At 28.0% G+C, this 14,407-nt stretch overlaps 1 protein-coding gene across 2 annotated transcripts; it reads right to left on the bottom strand.

Annotated features, from left to right (window-relative positions):
- Positions 1 to 88: 88 nt before the first annotated feature.
- On the bottom strand, positions 89 to 12,971 carry LOC100162377 (TBC1 domain family member 22B). 2 transcript variants are annotated; one of them, XM_001948036.5, is made up of 11 exons: positions 12,553 to 12,971; positions 12,114 to 12,216; positions 11,888 to 12,012; positions 4,986 to 5,096; positions 2,920 to 2,988; positions 2,708 to 2,847; positions 1,462 to 1,590; positions 1,208 to 1,388; positions 938 to 1,120; positions 658 to 881; positions 89 to 598 (listed from the first exon to the last, which is right to left on the bottom strand). In XM_001948036.5, exons 1-11 carry the CDS (start codon positions 12,563 to 12,565, stop codon positions 464 to 466), a joined length of 1,413 nt encoding a protein of 470 aa, XP_001948071.2. In that variant the 5' UTR covers positions 12,566 to 12,971; the 3' UTR covers positions 89 to 463. The 2 variants fall into 2 exon arrangements, with proteins under 2 accessions (XP_001948071.2, XP_003246451.1); XM_003246403.4 differs by lacking the exon at positions 4,986 to 5,096 and having other exon boundaries at positions 12,553 to 12,969.
- Between the last annotated feature and the right edge of the window lie 1,436 nt (positions 12,972 to 14,407).

The following is a 14,407-nucleotide window of genomic DNA, read 5'->3' on the forward strand; positions in this document are numbered from 1 at the left end:
AACTGTCCATAAGTTCATAATATAAAATTCAATACATCTGTAATTATATTATTATATATATTTCATTATTATTAAAACCTGTTCAAAATGATGAGTTAATGATTATTTATTCTTTTTTCAATAAAATAATAGAAATAATAAAAATATATATATATTGAATTTGCACACTAATGACAATAAACATCAATCCACCCTGTATTGGGAGCACAATAACAATACAAATATAAAACAAAAATATACTAGATAACTTTGACATTCATCAATATAATATATACAGTAAACTTAATAATGTAAAATGTATAAATTTTGAATTTCAATTTTATTTAAAATTAAAATAAACAATGAAAACGGCAGAATAATCAATAATAATAAATTATAATTATCTTAAATAATAAAAAATAAATACGGTTTGCGGTATATGTATTATATATAAAAGTGTGTCATCAATATGACAGAAAAATTATCACCTTTTTGTAGTCAAATGATTTGGAGCATCAGCAAATGTAAACTTCAATTTATAGGCTTCAGCTACTAATAAGCTGATATCAGTATCTGTCCAATTTTGTGTTTGCAAATTTTGTAACATTATCATGAGACCCTAAAAGAAATATCTTAATTAATAACGCAGAATAAAGCAATCATTTAACTTTCTATTACCTGGAAATCTTTTTCTTCTAGTAATTCTTGTCGCCAGTGCAACAAAAATGCAGCACATACGTAGAGCTGAAAAATAGCGAAACAATCAGACTCTGCAAGGTATGTATCCCATAACCTAATTGAACACCTCAGTGGTAATTCTCTTGTTAGTAAATTGTTCATCCATCTAAATGAAAATTGTAAGTAGTCGATTCCGTGTTTCATTAAATGTCCGTGAAGTGTGCCTAAATAAATATTGAGTAATAATTTATCCCATTAAAACAAATAAAATATCACTTACCATCAATTCTTTGAATTAGTTCTTTAAGCTGATTAACTTTATACTGAATTCCAAGCTGGGCAAAAATATAATTGTCTTGAATACCATCCAAGAACTTTGATAAACACCAAAATGAATCAGCTTCTAGAGAATCCCGGTTCTTTTTTGATATTGAGCTAACATCAAGTGTTTCAATATTTGTACCTTAAAATATTAGTTGATAATTATTAATTGTTTTTTTGTAAATTTTAAGTCAAACATTTAATGATAATAATATTGATATACTAGTACCTATAGGAAGATATTCCTGCAAGAAGACAACATAAAAAGGTGTAACTAAATCATTCATTCCTTGAACATAACCAGATGCAGGATGTCTGATTGCCCAAATGAATAAGATTCTTTCAAACATTTCTTGCACAGTTGTTTGTTGGAAAAGAGGAGTACTCATACGTGGAATATCAATATGAATCTATAGATAATAAAAATACATAACCATAAGCAAACGATTAATTAAAAATGTTAAATGTTTTCTAGATACAAACCTGTCTATACGTATCTTTGTACACTTCATCTTTATCTGTATCATAATATTGTTTGACAAGATTTGCATAATCAATACGCTTTCGATCAAGTGCTTCTTGTCTACGTTCAGTGCTTGTCGGTAAATAACCCTATGAAATAAAATAATAAATTAAAGATGTAATTTGAGTGATGTAAAGATGTGCATCCTCTTTACATTTTACAATGATAGTTCAGAAGCAGTACCGTGGTGATTTTTTTAGTTAAATTCCCCCCCCCTTATATACCAATTTCTCAAATATTATAATTACTAGAATTACAATATACAAAATGTAATCTATTCTGTGCTCTAATAATATTAATCATCAAAATTGTATTATTCTAAACGGTTTTAAATTAAAATAAAATATAAATAATATTTTAAAATCTTTTGTTTGCTAGTATTGTATTTTTACATTATATCAGGATCGTTAAAATCTTATCACTTGTAAAATAACTTTATATATTATAATTTATAATATATTATTTATTTTAATTTTATATGTTATATAATATATATAATATAATACTCTGTCATGGGGGACGGAGTGGCCGAAAGGTCTAAGAGCTTGCGACGCAGCCGACGCCAGCTCGATTCCTCGGTCGCGGGCGGCATTTTTCTTCAGCCGAGTCACGGCGGCTGTTGAGAATTGTCGCCATCCCCCACCCGGGCATGGCAGATACCTACGGGTGCCCACTTGAAAATTCTGCCAAACACAAAAAAACGTGTGTTCCCCTACCGTCCCAAAAACCTACATACATACAGCTAATGGCCTTAGTTGCCGGGCTTAAGACCAATAAAAAAAAAAAAATACTCTGTCCACTGTCCAGAAAGAAAAAGTGCTTTAGCCCAACAAATTTCAGTTATTTCTCACATTTCTCTATGTGACATATTGTGTTCTATACTCTATTCCAAATAAGTCTATAAAAACTGCACAGCCTCTGAACGGTAGAACCACTGTGATTGGCTGCAGTAGTTGGCCGTGCCGACCGCAGCCAATGAGACTGCACATGTGCATACCGCGACGCGTTTCCGTCGGGATTTTTTCCAGACTTATTTGGAATGGAGTAGGTATACCATGGCAGTGTGACACATGGGTATGGACAGAACTGGCCTATTCTCTTGTTAAACAGAGTATAAGTGTTGATCAAAATGTATTAGACAATACATTTTATATATAATACAATATCACTAGACATTTATTTTCAAGACATTTTAAACTAACTTACTGCTAATAGTCTCCATGTCATAGGACGTACTTCTACAGGCACACCAGACCAACTAAGTTTCTTCAAATCTTCTAAATTTAATAAGTTACTTTCAAGCAACACTTGGAATTTTGTTAATTTGTTTGTATCAACTTCAGAATCTTAAATAATAAAAATAATATGATACTCATTTAATAATTTAAATCCAATTTATAACTTATTTCAAGACTTACTGAGAAAATTCACTCTATTCTCTGTGTGCCGAGATTCTTTATAAGTTTGTGAACTAGATTCTCCTTGTGCTACAAAAAATAAAGGTATATAATATATATATATATATATATTTATTATAATTATACCTATACTATTTTAGGAAATAATATAAAATAATAAATTATGTATTTGACAACAAATTTACAATATAAATTGTAAAATTAAAGATAATCCATAATAATCTTATATCCATCAACATGTATAATTAACTTAAATACTTTTTCTAAAAAGACTAATTTTAGTCACTAACTAGTTTGATATGTGACTACAATTAAATTTATACTGACGCACAATTTCAAAAAATTATACAAATTTCAATAAGTTTAAGATATCACTTTAAGCCACCAAGCTAAAAAAAACCAACCTTGTTATGCTTATTACACAACAATTGTTTAGACAGTAAAAATTACATTTAAAAAAGTTTATAATATTATAGTTTGTTTATATCTGAATAGTAATCAAATAAATTATAACCACAAGTTTTTTTTGTTAAATAGTCTGCTTATACCTAATATATCATTATTTAAATTTTATATCTAAGTAGAATATGTCAAATATTATTTTAATCTATACTACAGGAATTTATAATTCCGTGATGCCATCTGTTACATAGTAAATGAACGATAAGCATAGTTTGATAATAAAAATAACAAAAGTTATATGAAATTATAAAGTAAAGAGATCTTCCAGAGAAAGGCTTTCGTAATGAAACAATTATATTAGATACATTATTTACACATACACAATTATAAAATATAGGTGTTTAACACTGGTGTGTACTTCTTGAAATATAATCAATGATCAATATTTTATTTTATTTTATAAGAAAGAACATAAAAATCAAGATTCAACTATTAATTATAAACAATGAATTAATATTTAAATGTTTGGAAAATACAATTTTAGCTAACCTTATACTCCCCATCAGTGATGGTATAGACTAGACAAACTAATAGAAATGGTAATAGTTGACTCAATATTTCCTTGAAAAAGAGTAGAGAAAAAATTTTACTTCTAATTTGGAAACATTAATATTTAACTTAAGGTGGACAATAATGATGTTTATTTGAGATAGGGGTCGTGGTTGTGAACGGGTAATAGAATACACGGGTACACGGAGCCCGGGCCCGTGTTTTTAATACCCGTATATATCCGTGTATAATACCCTTGTATATTGTATATTAATTCAGAATTCAAAAATACTTTATGTTACGTTATGTATATTCAAATAATTGGTTATTTATTAATAATAAAAATTGTATAGCCCTCGATTACTTACCTACCTATTATTTAAGTATGTTATGAATACCTAAAAGTTTTGCTTAAAAAACACAATATAATATGATATGCTTTCTGTCATATTGAGTTCAGAAAGTGGAGAAATCGTTAAGTCAGAACTGCAAAGTACTGAAATACAGTTGTATTTGAGTTGTAAATATATGAGTATTTTAGCTCACGGGTATTTAAATACACGGATATTTAAATACACGAGTATACACGGGTATTTTTATTACACGGGCCTTAACTTCGTCTTGTGTAAAAACAAGGGTACCCATGTAGCCCTAATTTGGGATGATGTTTGCTAAAATGCACAAATGAAATAAAATATATAGATAACTTTCTTGTATATTATAATTTTGATCTTATAATATTATTTTTACAAAAAATAGTAATACTATTAGTTCCTACAACCACATTTCCAATGTGTTTAAGTGTTGGATGCATAGTAGTATAGCTATAAGGTACAATCTGTGTAAACAAATAACCAAGGTACATCACATTATGTTTTACTGGCAATAAATACTTAATGATAATAATAATAACCATGATAACACACAAGATATTAACTATTCAAAGACAAATAGTGAATCAATTCTTTGTGTTATTGATTAAAAAGAACATTGAAAAATTACAATGACAATTGACGCAAATACAACAAACAACACAATTTGACAGGAAATGATAAAACATTAAGCCATATTTACAAATACAATAAAGATGAAATTCCTAAAACAATAAGACTTACGATCAGAGTTTGAGTAGTTTTTTGATTTATGAATTTCCTCAATCGAAGCCTTATGATTATTAATTACATTGACAGCAGCAGAATGGGCCACACGCTTTGAAATTTTCACGTCTGAAATTCAATGGGTTGAATACACAAAATAAAACTAATGGGTGAAGTAATAAACATTACTATTGGAAAACATAATAAGCAAGTAAAAAAATTTGCATATAGTATTTATAACTACAATTGTATGAATAGTTTAAGTATCAAGATATACTCAATTTATAATCATTGTCTGGACAATTTTAATGTAATTTATGGATAACATGTAACTAATAGATTAAAAAATTTATATATTATGGAAATGATTTGAAAGTAAAAGATAATCTATTAACTACAAATAAAATAGAATCATTTTAAGATAATCGTTTGTATTTATACGTTTATTAGAAAATGTATGCTAGGTTGGGGTACATGTATTCTATCCAATTTAGGACAACGCATTAGAACAATCTGCATTAAAAATTTAAGTATTTGTATTTATATTGAATCTATTCATTATTAATTCAATAATGGTACCTAAAATTGTCTAAAAATATTTTAGTTTTTTTAAAATTATTTATAAAACAACAAGCATTAAATAAAAAATTATATCTATTTGTGATAATTTTGATATTAAGAATGTCGGAGCCGGCGTATTTTTAGTACAAAAACATGTCTTACAGGAAAAACTTTCACGCTCTGTAGAATAGTCAGATTTTATTAATTTTTTTTTTTAAAGAACATTTGGCATTTGGCAGGTCGGATCAAAGGCCAGTTTTCCAAATAATAATAATAGAAGCTAAATATGCATTTGAATAATGGATAATATTTTTTATTTTTCTACCACTATTTAAAGTAAAATCAAAATTCGACCTTTAATCCAACCTGAAAAGTGTTCTCCTTTTAAATAAATAAAAAAATTAACGAAATCTGAATATTTCTGACTATTTTGTGAAGTAATTTTCATTTATATAATACACTGTATCAACCCCCTCCCCCTATCCTAAATAGGTATTGGGCTGTAGATTAGTAGAAAAGTATTATAATAAATTAAGGAAGTAACTAAAATATAAAATAGAATTTTCAAATTATATAGAATTTCATAAAATTTGAAAAACCGGCACCAACACCCTTAACTTTTTAGTTATTTGTATAGGGCCATGTCAAGACTAAGTTTTATTATTAAACATTAATTATTTTTTTTCAATATCATATTATAGTTTTTATGCTTCTAAAAGAGTTTGTGCATAACGTTTAAATTATTTCTGTTATTATTATTATTTTTTCAATTATGTATCTATATAAAATAAATATTCTGTTTATATATTTTAAAGGGGCCCCTCCTTATCCGCTTACTGTGTATTTTACTCGCAAACATCAATTATCTGTTTAACTATTCTATCAGTGAGGCTGAACAGAGAGTTCTTCTTTGTAAGTAAAATATATATAAACTGAATGGAGGAATGACTATGTTTTAAGATTGATGAAATTGCAAATTATATAAAATATAAACTAATTCATCACAGGGTCCCAAAAATTTAATCATTTTACACATAAACTACATTCACATAGTGTGTTAAATATTCATGATACAAACAGTATACTAATTAAAGAAATAAATGATTATATTTAAGCTCTAATTTAAACTTAAAAACCATAATGAAAATAATAAAAATAATAATTAATAATAAAATAAATATTAACCAGTTAATGTAGCTAAAAACATTTTTTTTTTTTAAATTATAATTAAAATAAAAAACTAAATACACACTTATCAAGTCTAGACAAAATTAAATTTCTTCGTTACAATCTACATCACGCAGATCGTGTTACACAATCACGAGCTATGGGTGGAGTAGCTATCTTAGTCCGTAATCAAATTATTCAACAACAAATGCCCACACTAAACCTATTATTTAATGACATTTCAAAGGCGTTTGATAAAGTGTAGCATGAAGGCCTCCTTTTTAAGCTACGTAACATAAACACACCAACATATCTTTTCAATATAATTCGATCATTCCTCTTAAATAGACAATACTCAGTCAGAATTAACGACAGTGCCTCTAACCTCAAGTCTATCTCTGCTGGTGTACCTCAAGGTTTCAAACTGGGTCCTATTTTGTTCAACCTATACGAACAAATGTTTCTGACATCCCTCAATCACCACGCACAAATATTGTTCTCTTCGCAGATGACACAACCATCTTCAAGAAATCACGCAACATCGAAGCAATAACTACAAATCTGCAAGATCACTTAAATACCCTCTCCCACTGGTGTCAAAACTGGAGGATCAAAATCAACGCCTCAAAGAGCATTGGAGTTATTTTTAGTCTAAGATCATATAGAAACATTAGCAAAAAATTTCCACTGCTCTCTTCCAAACTCATCAGGTGCAATTCACTATAACCTTCTCACTCACCCAACTCATCGTCGATTACAACGAGGTCGTCCCCACGACCTCCTACACTAAGCCATTTCTCAACATCCAAATCTTCACTCTACACACGCGCATCTTCCAGATAACTCTACGACCTCTCTGTTACATACAGTTATTAAATTATTGTAAATATGTAAATATTGAATATTATTATAATCACATTGTTATTTCTGTATATCTTAAAATTGTTAATTATCCTTAGTACTTAAAAATATTTTAATTAATGTTATTACCTGTTAAAAAATAAGTATATTGTCAAATATCCCTAGATATAGATAGCCTTACTTAGGCTAGGAATGTCTTAGTTTATAATAATAATAAAAAAAAAAAATAAGCAGAAGAAAAATTCACCCAATACCAAAAGCCCGATTTTAATTTTGAAAACATATTTGAATTCCTTATTCTCTTTTCTAGGTTTTGTTATGTGAAATGTTATTATTAAATGGATTCTCGATTCTTTTTTATTGAGTAACACTTGAGTAAAGGTGATAAAAAAATAAAATTCATTTGGTAGTATACTAATTAAACCGTACAAAAAATTGAAAATTCATTTCCCATATAACCTAGAAAATAGAATAAGGAATTTAAATATGTTTTCAAAATTAAAATTGGGCATTTGGTACTGGGTAAATTTTTCTTTCGCTTTTTGGATCTATTATGTTGAAACTTTTTTTATTGCAAAATTTAGAGACTTGTGACAGCGCGTATTACTGGTTTCCAAGAATTTTAGCCGTAGTTTATCCTTAATTACATCAAGTGTTTGGGATCTCACGCACACTAATGATCAGTCACTATACACACAGTCACACTTAATTCACAATGGATCTTGTGACGGATATAGAATATTGCCTAAATCCAACCCCTTAAAAATGTTCACTTTCAACAGTCTTAATGTTACAAATGATAATATATAAAATATTATGTTTATGATTGATTTTAAATAGGATTAGTAAACATAAGCATTACAGTTATATTAGTAAACAAATAACTTGATGGTTTTTCATGGAAAACCATTTTAAGAGGGGTCAAATTACTCCAGTAACAGCCCTGTATTGCCTGGCCTCCTAGCAACCGTACATATGCATGATGAGGTCATGTTCCATAGCAATTACAATGTTATGTCGACATTAAGATTTTAGAGAAATATTGTTTTTTGATAACAAACCGATAAGGTTAATATGCTACTGAAAAATGTATGTTAGGTTTTTTATTTGTCAAGAGTTAGTTGTACACATATGCAGTACCTATTTAAAATAAATGTAGTTGAAATACTAATACAAACATTTTTATTTTGCATTTTAAATTTTAAATATATTTTTAAAGCATTTTAGTATTTTGAAAATATATAAAATGCAAAAATAATTAGAAACTTATAATTTATTGATAATAAAATTTATATTAATGTTTGAATTTTGTTAGGTAACAAAATGATGACAAAAACTTTAAAAACTTCTAATACGTTTTGTAAAGTTTTTTCGTTTTCACTTGAAGTAAACAGCTGTTTTACCATTTCTTTCCAACTAGTTAACCAACTTGTATAAAAAATAAATAATTACAAAACCAATGTATGTGTTATGGAAAAAATTGGTAGATTTGAAGATACATCTACAAACATTTTTTATTCTTTATAACTTGCCTAAAATCTATCAGTTATTAATATATTTTTAATTTTTCAAACCCTGGTTATGCATATTATAATAATATAGGTAATATGCGATATACACATTATCATAATAATAATGTATAACGTATTATTATTAATATCTATTATGTTTTCTGTTAAATATATAAATGTAGATATCGCGGACTCCTATATATAACCACGGTAAATGGACCTTTCCCCCAGATACATTTTTTGATGGGGACATTTTTCCATCAATTATTTTTATAGTTTACTATTTAATAATATAATGTTATTTATTATTGAATATGAAATTATTATTTTTTGCATAATATACATCCATAATTTATTATATTTATGTAAATATTTGGAAATTTATTCTGTATTTAGATAATACGCAAAAAAAAATGTCTACAATTCATTACTACTGTCTGTCATTACTACAAAGACTGACAAGGTCTATGCAAGGTCTATCCTACCATCAACTTGTTTTACTCAGTTTTTTGTGTATAGAATTCTTATCTGTAAGTTGTCTGTAATGCCAGTATTTGTTGTATAGTAATATTATATTAATATTTTTAAATATACCATTTTTTTTTTTTTTTAGTTCTTTATACACATACTTTTTATAAGTTAATACTTAGTTAGGTATTATAAAAACAAATATTGTCATTCAGTAATTTTATTAAAAATATATAGTGAGTTTTAATAAATTTATTTATTTTAGTATGGAGACATTAAACTAATTAAGATTTTCAACCAAGATTATTTAAGGGGAATTCAAATTTATTTTCTATTGCACCACTTTATTAGTTATTAGTTATTACTTATTACATATTAGATAAGAAATAAATATTATTATAAATAATATGTTTACTATATTTTGAGTAGGTTTTAAGTTATTTTTTAAAATATTAAAATGTATGTACATAGTATTACATTTGTGTGTCCATGATTGTCAAAACATTATAACATAGGTATTATCATCTACTTCATCATGGAAATAAATAATATCAATTTTAAAAGTACAATATGGGTACTTAATTTAAATTAACAGACATTAACTTACTAAAACATACAATTCTAATGACCATGCACAAATACTCTTATATTTGACTACTTTATATAAATAGGTTTAGTCTATAGGCACTTAATAGATGGTAGCCATTATTAAACAAATAGTTTTTCAAGCAATTTATGAACTAAAAAAAAGGATGTCTGCCTTACTAACGCATAACATGGCAAATTAACAGAAGAATTTATTTTCCTCTGTTACTTTTTAATATTAGAGTAAATAGGACAGTTATGAAATTTAAAGGTAGAAATATTCTCTAGGAGACTTCATATGTTGTGTTTTGTCTTATTTTAATTTTGAGCTAGTTATAAGCATTTTAAAATTGTCCATTTTCCATGTTATGCATTAGTAAGATGGATAAAATGCTTGCGGGTATAATTTCTTCTTGAGTTTATACACAATATATTATTGACTTATATAATATTCATCATATTATTAATATTAAACATTTTATTTTAGGCATAGTTTTTTTAAATTATCTAAATATATAACAATTTTCTATCTAAACTAATGAAGATAGATCAATTTTCAAAACCTAATATTTTTCTACAGTACAATACATACTTTTTTTGTTCAATTATATCATAGTTCAAACACTATATTTAATTACATAATTATAGAAAAATACATTATACGGGATCAGAAAAAAACATGTTTTTCATGCACAATGCACATAATATAATAAATCAGTTATGAATTATAATTTTAAAAATCAATAGAAGAGTAGGTAAACATCAACTAGTCGGTTAAGAAAAAAATTATTTATTAATAAATAAACATGAAAATTACATAAAAATATGAATAGAGTAAAAACCATGTTAAATACTATTTAATGTTCATAACTTATATATGTGGACCACAATTATTAACAGAGTACCTAATAAATAATCATTATTTAGGTTCAAATATAAAATAAAATTGTAAAAAAATGTATTATTTGTTATAGTCAATAACCAAATGTCTATTACTAAATTACATTTTTGTGTGTACTATAAAAATTATAAAATCTATCAAAAAACAACTAGTGTTCAAAATATTTAATAGATTTATGAAACAGACAAATAAATTGGAAAGAATTTCATAATTATGTAGGTACCAAAAATAAAGTATATAAGAAAGATTTAAGTTTAAATTAAGTCATAGTTTTATAATTTAATTTTTAATCTATAATATTTATTTATGTTTTTATGTTAAAAATTTTACCTGAAATGTATTAATAACTATAATATTCCTTAATAAATCAAAAAATTTAAGTACATAGATTTTTTTGCAGGGTGAGCATAAGAAAAAAATAAAAAAAACTTATTTGTGACCCCCATACTAACATAACCTCACATAACATACACAAAACAAACTAACTATGGGCCACTTGAAATACAAAGTTATGTCTGAGTTTTATTATAACTAAAATTATTAAAATAAGAGTTAAATATAAAATATTTTATCATATTTTTTAGTTAATAATTTAAGAACAATAATAGGAGAAAAACAAAATTAGGAACTGTTTGTTACTATCTTTAAGTCAGGAACAACGACTGAACTCAATTCCATTTTTGATGAAACTTTCCATGCATTGTACTTTAGTACCTAGGTATAAAAATGTTTTCCATTTTGAACTATTGTCAGAATTAATTAATTTATTATGTATAGGCAAAAGTATATATTGTTTAGATTTTTATGAGTCTAAGACAGTCTTGAAAACAGTACAATATTACAGTTTTAAATCATAGATTCTTTACCTGATATACGTAGTATCTCATCCTCGGCTTCAATTTCCCATGCATCACTGACACTTTCTTGGAAATCATCAAACGAAGTTGAAGCTGAAGAAGATACAGATTTGCTTTCTTTCTTAGGACTTGCCCTGAAATTAAAATTCTACCTATTTATAAACGTTTTATTGCAAAAAAATTTTTTTTGGATATCATATTATTAAACATAGGCAAGTTGAATAAAACACATTACCTTCCGGGAAGATTTCTAATGTTTTTTTTCCAAAACGAATTCTTAAGATTCATGTCATTGTCGTTGACATATTTTTGTACGTGATCGCCCATTTTGCCAATATCTAAACACATAAACGAAAAATGTAAAGAACAGACTTTGGGGTATATTGAAAAAAAAGTCTCATAGATAGATAAGTGTAGGTAATGAATAATGAAAATTGTGCATTTGTGTGTTACAACCACATTCCAAACGGATTGCACCGGGCGTACTGCAGTAACCGCAAGTAGGTACAGCAGGTATCGCAGTGCACAGACTGATAGTTGTCAATCGAGAGCCAGTGGTATTTGCTGCTTACTATACAACATTGCTTAAGGTCGGTACACAGAAGATATGAAATATAGATTTCTTTCACCTATTCCGTAGTGGGTACGTACGGGGTCGTCGCGCAGACACTCACCTAAATCTAACATTGCTCGATTCACGGGCACCAAGACGGACGGGCGCGACAAGCACGGCTGTGGAACTCTGGTCGTGGTGGGCTCATGTTGCAGTCGTTCTCAAACTCAGCGACGGCATTCGACGGCAATGTGTGCAGTGCAAGAATACGCGATATTTAACGCGGACGGCGTAAAGGCCGGGCGTGTAACGGCGTGCGATCGTGCCGTTTACCCAAACGGCGAATAAAACGTACACGGACAGGAGCTACGTCCACGATATCGTTGGCAGCGGGGTAAGTGTGACTTGTGAGTACCGAGTTGTGACTTGCGAGCGAGTAACGGTACACTGGCCGTGGGCACGTATCGTCGTCGTAGTCGCCCAGTCGCCGAGAGTGATACGCCGCCGTGACGTCACTATCTCGACTGAACGCCGCGCCGCACACGCTATCATCCGACACGAAAATATATATTATAATGTAGTCGGAGAGCGATGGGAAGGTCGCATCGTCGCATCATTCGGGCGACTTGGCCCGCCGGCTACCGCGGTACGGCTCGACCATAGATCATAATATGTTGGTATTAATAATAATATACATACTTGTATAATATGATCTAAGGGGTCGACGGCCTGGTCCTCGGCTCATACGTGACGTCACTTTTCCGCGCCGACCGCCTAACTCTCGGCATAAGTACCAGCCGAGACCTTTTTTATTCGCTTTTTCGAAGCGCCACTTAAAAATTCGTTATTGCGTAATGGTTATGATTATCAGTGCGAAATTTATATTTTATTTTTTAAAAATAATAAACTTGTGAACGGGCTATGGAAATTTTTAACTTGTTGCTACTTGCTACTAGCTATTGTATACTAATCAAGACGTTAATTGTTTTTGTGCTTGCTTAAATTTTTACAACATTGGATTTACAACTCTCGATTTCTCATGGGACGGTTATATTATTTTGTAGTAATTTATTCAAAACTAATAACTGTTGATGGTACTTGAAATTTACTCCAAATGTTAATTTTATCGTTTTCCATATTTGAAAACATTTTCAAACTGGACATTTTAAATTTTAAATGTTTTTATTTTTTTTTCTATATATGTCAATATAAAATGTTATTCCTTGGGTAAATAAGTGTGTTTAAACACATGGTTATAAATTATAATATCAGTTTAAAAATATTAAAAATACATGGGCAAGATTCACTTTTTTTTGTGTCTGTCACAACTGTTTGGAGCAGTAATAAAACTATTTAGTTTTCTTTAACAGTATCTTGTTCGATGGGAAAGTGAATCTAAGTGCAGTGTTGGGATTAGATAAGTACTTTTTTATCTAGATAAAAAAAAAGATAATTTTTTTTAATACCTGCTATAAAGTCTAACTTTTGAGAGAACAGCTTAGATACTACATAGGACTTCAATATTATTTAAACACTGACTTTATGTTTAAATTAATGTTAGCAGTGAAAATTATAATTAATCAATAACTGTCATGAAGAAGGAAACATTTTCAAAATTTGGTATAATATCAAGAAAAAACTATTTTAAACAACTCGTCATAGCAAACTTTAGTTATTATGAACCTTTACAACAGTTTTAGTTTAAAATTAATTTATAATATTATTTATTCAAGCATCTACAACACAACAGCATTTCAATTGTGCAGAATTCCGAGTAAATGATATGGGTACGCTGTTAAAAATATAATGTTATTACTTATTAGTTATTAGTTTATTACTGATAAATAAAAATTATATAAAGATTTATAGGTATATAGCTTCGGTTACTTAAAATATCAATCGTACCTAAACCTAATTAAAAATTCAAGACCAATTGCAGTTGGTTGACACAGTTGACCCGTATCGGTACAGTTGTA

The sequence above is a fragment of the Acyrthosiphon pisum genome, chromosome X (assembly GCF_005508785.2).
Source record: "Acyrthosiphon pisum isolate AL4f chromosome X, pea_aphid_22Mar2018_4r6ur, whole genome shotgun sequence".
Classification (NCBI taxonomy): domain Eukaryota; kingdom Metazoa; phylum Arthropoda; class Insecta; order Hemiptera; family Aphididae; genus Acyrthosiphon; species Acyrthosiphon pisum.

Excerpts from the sequence above, each read along its gene's own strand:
- LOC100162377 (XM_001948036.5), bottom strand. Across the intron at positions 2,989-4,985 it reads AAACTACTCAAACTCTGATC|CACAAGGAGAATCTAGTTCA; the intron begins GTAAGTCTTATT and ends TATTTTTTGTAG. Across the intron at positions 1,389-1,461 it reads ACAAAGATACGTATAGACAG|ATTCATATTGATATTCCACG; the intron begins GTTTGTATCTAG and ends TATTATCTATAG.